Source organism: Triticum aestivum, chromosome 7D, assembly GCF_018294505.1.
Source record: "Triticum aestivum cultivar Chinese Spring chromosome 7D, IWGSC CS RefSeq v2.1, whole genome shotgun sequence".
NCBI lineage: Eukaryota > Viridiplantae > Streptophyta > Magnoliopsida > Poales > Poaceae > Triticum > Triticum aestivum.
This window is the reverse complement of record NC_057814.1, coordinates 60648962-60654623: the sequence shown is the minus strand read 5'-3', so window position 1 is coordinate 60654623 and position 5662 is coordinate 60648962. Positions and strand designations below refer to the sequence as shown.

At 49.0% G+C, this 5662-nt stretch overlaps 2 protein-coding genes across 2 annotated transcripts; both read left to right on the top strand.

The window, feature by feature from the left end:
• The first annotated feature begins 1382 nt into the window (after positions 1-1382).
• LOC123169723 (uncharacterized) lies at positions 1383-2067 on the top strand. Its single transcript, XM_044587591.1, has one exon. It carries the CDS (start codon positions 1444-1446, stop codon positions 1996-1998), a length of 555 nt encoding a protein of 184 aa, XP_044443526.1. The 5' UTR covers positions 1383-1443; the 3' UTR covers positions 1999-2067.
• A 2585-nt stretch (positions 2068-4652) lies between these two features.
• Positions 4653-5369, top strand: LOC123170793 (mavicyanin-like). The gene is made up of 2 exons (XM_044588550.1): positions 4653-4664; positions 4821-5369. The coding sequence occupies exons 1-2, from the start codon at positions 4653-4655 to the stop codon at positions 5367-5369; spliced, it is 561 nt and encodes a 186-aa protein (XP_044444485.1).
• The last annotated feature ends 293 nt before the right edge of the window (positions 5370-5662 follow it).

Below are 5662 nucleotides of genomic sequence, written 5' to 3'. Positions count from 1 at the left end.
CACCACAGTTCGCAGCCCGCAGCCCGCAGCCCCGCACTACCACCGTCGCAGCAACAGCAACACCTGATCTCTCAGCTCGCGAGCTTGCATCAGCACCAGAGTTCGCAACCCGCACTACCACCGCGGCAGCAGCACAAGAGCTCTCAGCCAGCGATGCCGCCGCTGTCTCAGCGGCACCAGACACCAGAGCTTGCAGAGCTCGCAGTATGTGCTACCACCGTCGCAGCAACACCACGTCGATATGCGATCCGGCTTGTGGCGAGGCATGGTAAGCGATCCTGTATCGAAGGTACGGTACAGTGGTATAGCTGGCCATGGACGATCCATGATGTCCCGTCCTGGAACTGAATCCCCATAGAAACGTGTAATTGTCTGCTCTTCTCTGACTAACAAGGCCGGTGAGATGTTTCCTTTGGTTTCCATTTCGAGCGAAATGTGCACACGATGATTACTACGTAACGTTTGATCCATACCATACTATGGACTAAGTAGACTGACTCACGTAGTTCCTGTAGATAACGAAGCGCTTTAATCACGAATTCGCCGTACAATTGGACGTTTCTTTTTGCTGAGAGAATAACCGGAGAATATTGAGACCGGGAAGAGCCAGGAAAGAGAAGTTTGATATTGTTGCTCATGTGCTAGCGCAAAATGGACGTATTTGATTCACCGAATATGTGGTTGGGAAGATGTGAACAACCTTTGGATTTTATGTTTGAACTTTTAGCGGACGATGTGAGCGTCGCTTGATATTAATACGGATTACTGTTTTTCAATTTGCCTTCATTCAATTTTGTGTCCGTTCGATCTCGCACTGAGATTCGCGCCCGGTCCTGTCTTGCTTTGTGTTGGTTTTCTTATCAGGAGTGGTTTTCTGCTTTTAGCCCGTTTTCCTCGGCCCCGCCCTCCCCGGCCGCTTTACTATTGGCTTTTGTCGTTTTGAATGTAGGAGCGGGGTGTCGTTCCCCTTTCTTATTTCGTTAAGGCGGAGGGAGAGAGCTCAAGCGGCGGAGGAGGCGGAGGCAGTTGCTTCTGTTCATGGCGATTCCAAGCTCATCTAACGCAGGATTTTGATTTCTTCTCCCTCTTCTCTTCATCCGTCGGCTGCCCTGGTTAGTTGTCCTTGTCTCTCGCACACTAGGGTGTGAAAGTTGCACTATTATATGTTTATTCATGCAAATTTATAAAGTGTCATTTCAGTGCAAAGTTATGTGCAGGTTTTTTATTTTGAATTTCTTCCTAAAGGTAATACCAATGTCACTAGTTCATTCTTTCTTAAAGAAATTAATTATTTATTTATTTTTTTCTTTCTTTTGACTGCAGGCGGCGACTCCGACCCCAACTGCCCGTGCGGTCGGCGATTCCCTCGATAAAAAAAATATAAGAGCGTTTATATCATTATTTTTTAGAAGAAAAATATCCCAGCAGTTACCAAACTGCCGGATGGCGTGGATCGTCGACGGCCGGAAGTGCGTGGAGCCGTCGGAGGGCGCGCTGGACCTGTACATGGGGAACGTGGTCACCTACACGTCCCGCGAGAGCGTGGCGGAGCTGCTGCGCGCGCCGCTGCAGGACGTGGCGGCCGCCGCGCGCGCGGCCATGGCGTCGGTGATGACCAGGGGCAGGTTCCAGGAGCTGGTGGACTGGGTGGAGGTGAACAAATCGGCGTACAAGGACGGCGGGAAGTGGACGGAGGCGGTGAACCTCGGCCTCGGGAGCCCGGCGCTGGTGATCTCGTGGCTGCTCCCGTTCGCCATCGACGGGGACCTGGGGTTCGGGAAGCCGAGGCTGGTCCTGCCGTGGCTGCGGCACGGCCGGCTGGGGTCGGTGTCGGTGACGGTCGTGCCCTGCCCGGGCGGGGACGGGTCGTGGTTCGTGGGCGGCACGAGGCTGTGGCCGCGGCTGGTGGAGGTGATCGAGGCCGGCCCGGAGAGCCTGCTGAAGCCGGTGACCGCGGCGAGCCTGGGGTTCGAGGCGCCCCACGGCTCTCGTCTGTGAGCTCGCGGCGGGCTCTCTAGAAATTCTGTAACTTGTAGAGCTCATACATAATAGAAGCAATGGGTAAAATTCTTGTGCTATAATGATTTCCCTTTGAGATTCAGAAATATGCTCTTCCGAGGAAGCAGATTCTCTGCAAGTCTTCTGAATATATAAATAACTGAATTTTTGGTTGGTTTTTCCATTAGGCAGAGTACTCTGATCTGTAACTTCAGATTGCACACTAGGCATACTGATCTGCTTGTTATTGAAAGAGGAACTGGGAGTGACACTGAAACCAATCTACGATAAACCAAATTCGTTGTCGCTGAACAGAGTTCGCTGCACGAGCTCTAAAATTCAGACAGCGTAGAATCATTAGCTGCAGACCAATGCTGTCTACTGGTACACGCAGTGTGAGTACACAGGTAGCGGCGTGATGCGTATGACTGAATAGCGAAGGGGGAAATGTTTTCGCATTACACTGCTCTTGAAAACTCACCTCAAAACTGATCTAAAACTACAAAATACTCTAGGAACGAACGAATTAATCTGAGGTGAATCAAACTAATAACAGTTGAGACAAGCTAGGATGCCAGGTGTTGCATGGGTCAGAGGGAGCTACAGTTCCCTGACATTGCTTCACTACCCATGCGTGAACAATGGTTGGAACACATACTTATCTACAGTAATTCAATATAGTAATTACCTATAGTATTTTGGTCTACAGTGCCTTCTTTACTCTCTTACTTGCCTCCGCTAATTTACACAACCAACCACTGTAGCTTCCCTGCCTTTGCTCCTGCAAGTCAGAGGAGCCGGCTCCTGCATTTCATTGGTCATTGGAAAACTGAACCTGCTTCCCGATTACTATCTTCGTCCTGGTTTATAGGTCACCTTTATAGTTTGTGTCGAATTTTGACCAAAAATTTAGCTAACAAAATTTTAATGCGTGCCAACAAAAATTATATTGTTGGATTCGTATTTGAACATAGTTTTTAGTGATATAATTTTTGTAACATGCATAAACATTTTGTTAGTTCAATCTATAGTCAAAATTTGACACAACATACAATGGGACCAATAAACCCGGACAGATGTAGTACTGCATTCCATTTTATTTATGGTGAAGGTTTAATTTTGAGATACGTGGCATCTTATTCATTGAAATGTAGGCAGTAGATGTTGCTGAACCGAGGGACAAGCTCTAGAATTCACACAACATAGAATCATTAGCTGCAGATCAGTATTCTATGTACTCCCTCCGTCCTTGAAAAAGTGTATTTCTAATTTTATTGAAAAGTCAAACTATATTTATGAAGGAAATATGCCTTAGAGGCAATAATAAAGTTGTTATTTTATTTCCTCATTCATGATAAATGTTTATTATTCATGCTAGAATTGTATTGATCGAAAACCTAAATACATGTGTGAATACATAGACAAACACTGTGTTCCTAGTGAGCCTCTACTTGACTAGCTTGTTGATCAAAGATGGTTAAGGTTTCCTAACCATGAACATTATTTGTCATTTGATAACGAGATCACATCATTAGGAGAATGATGTGATGGACAAGACCCATCCGTTAGCTTAGCATGTGATGGACAAGACCCATCCGTCCGCGTTTGGATTGGCAGTGCACCCAACACGCCGACGCATTTTCGTCTGCGCGGCCATATTTTTGCTCCTTTTGCATATAGATATCAAAAACATTGCCCAAAGTTCACATAATTCAACCAAATACAAATATCATAGTTTCACAAACAAATAAAATCTCATAGTTTGCAAACCAAATAAAATTTAAATTATCACAAATAAATTTGAAAGAAAAAAATAGCCGATATATCTATTGGTTGCCAAGATGAGTCCACAGATACTCAATCAAATCATCTTATAGTTGAATGTGAGTTTTCCAATTACACATTTGATGATGAAATCCGGTGAACTGTGCAAACGTTGCCGCTCCTCCATGCTCAGACACAACATTTTCACCCTGTTGAAACCCATCGAAGATTTTATCCTCACACTCATCATGTACGATCATGTTGTGCATGATTACACAAGCAGTCATCATGTCCCATAACTTCTTAGTGCTCCAAGTTCTAGAAGAACACTGAACGATGCCTCATTGAGATTGAAGAACACCAAAAGCACGCTCCACATCCTTTCTAGCACTCTCTTGTGCTTGGGAGGTATGTGGTTACGGGTGGTGGCCTGGCCACCGGAACTCGGTGGCGGCGGCAAGGGCCTGGTGGTCGGGTGTGTTGGCTATCGATGGGAGAGAGGGAAGAATGGCCAATGTGCCACTGACTGGCGGGTAAGCGGGGAGGGCGGGAGTCGCGCGCGTCCGCGCCGCATATGGGCCAACGCAAACCCGGCTCAAATTTAGGCCGTGCGGATAAAAAAGAATGCTCATCCGTTTGCGTCGCGATTTCTTTTCGTTTCGATCCAAATAAACACGCGCGAACAGCTTGCGTCGGCGCGTTAGAGTTGCCCTAGCAGCAGGGTGCAAATGCCACTTCCACGCCAAACCACGAACACATCACTTTTTTTTTTGAGAAAAGACGAACACAGCACCTCACGAGGCACAACAACAGCAGGTGAAGGACCCATCCAAGGTAGAGAATTTGCGTGGACCCACTAGCGGCTACCACCAACCCAGCCCGGGCCGCGTATGACCAAGCAAGTGAGAAGTACCGGCTCGTTCAAACGCACATGACCAGTCAACACCAAATCTTCATCTTCAATATACAAATGCCACTCTACAAACACAAGAGCAACCCCATCATCCCCCGCAAAGCATCAGCCTTCCATCTCCTCTGCCTTGCATTCCTCCGTCCAGCTCCAACCGCAACCAACGGCCGCCATGAAGATCACCCTCCTTGCCGTGGCGGCGGTCCTGCTAGGCACCGCGTCGGCGGCGACCTACGGGGTCGGCGAGCCGAGCGGCGTGTGGGGCATCAACACCGACTACGCCAGGTGGGTGGCCGACAAGAAGTTCCAGCCGGGCGATGAGATCGTCTTCAAGTACTCGCCCACGGCGCACGACGTGGTCGAGGTCAGCAAGGCCGGCTACGACTCCTGCAGCACCGCCAACGCCATCAACACCTTCAGCTCCGGCAATGATGTCGTCGCCCTCAACGCCACCGGCACCCGCTACTTCATCTGCGGCTTCCCTGACCACTGCGTCCCGCGCGCCCCCCTCACCATGAAGATCGTGATCGACGTCGTGTCGGGCTCCTCCTCCTCCTCACCGGCGTCACCCATGCCAGCCGCAGGTCCTGGCGCGAGCAGCTCTCCCCCAGTGCCGCCCTCCTCCGCCGCTACCTCCGTAGGGGCCACGGCAGGATTTGGCCTCGTCGCCCTACTGGCGGCAGGTCTCATGGCCTGAACGCATATATTGACCAGCTGCGGCGTGCACACTGAGCTTATATATTGTTTTTTTCTTTGCGGAGAAGAGCTTATATATTGTTGACTGTAGCTGTATTTTTTTGAAAGATAGGGGTTTTCCTGCCCCAACTTTTATTAAGAAGCAAAGGCGAAACCAACACAACCGGGACAATGTACAGCGCTCGGCAACAACCAAAGTAGCTATCACAGAAGGACGAAGCGAAAAACTACCCTATTACAGGCAAAGCAGATGAATCCGGCCAACGTCTGAAGCACCCAAAATCAGTGGACTAA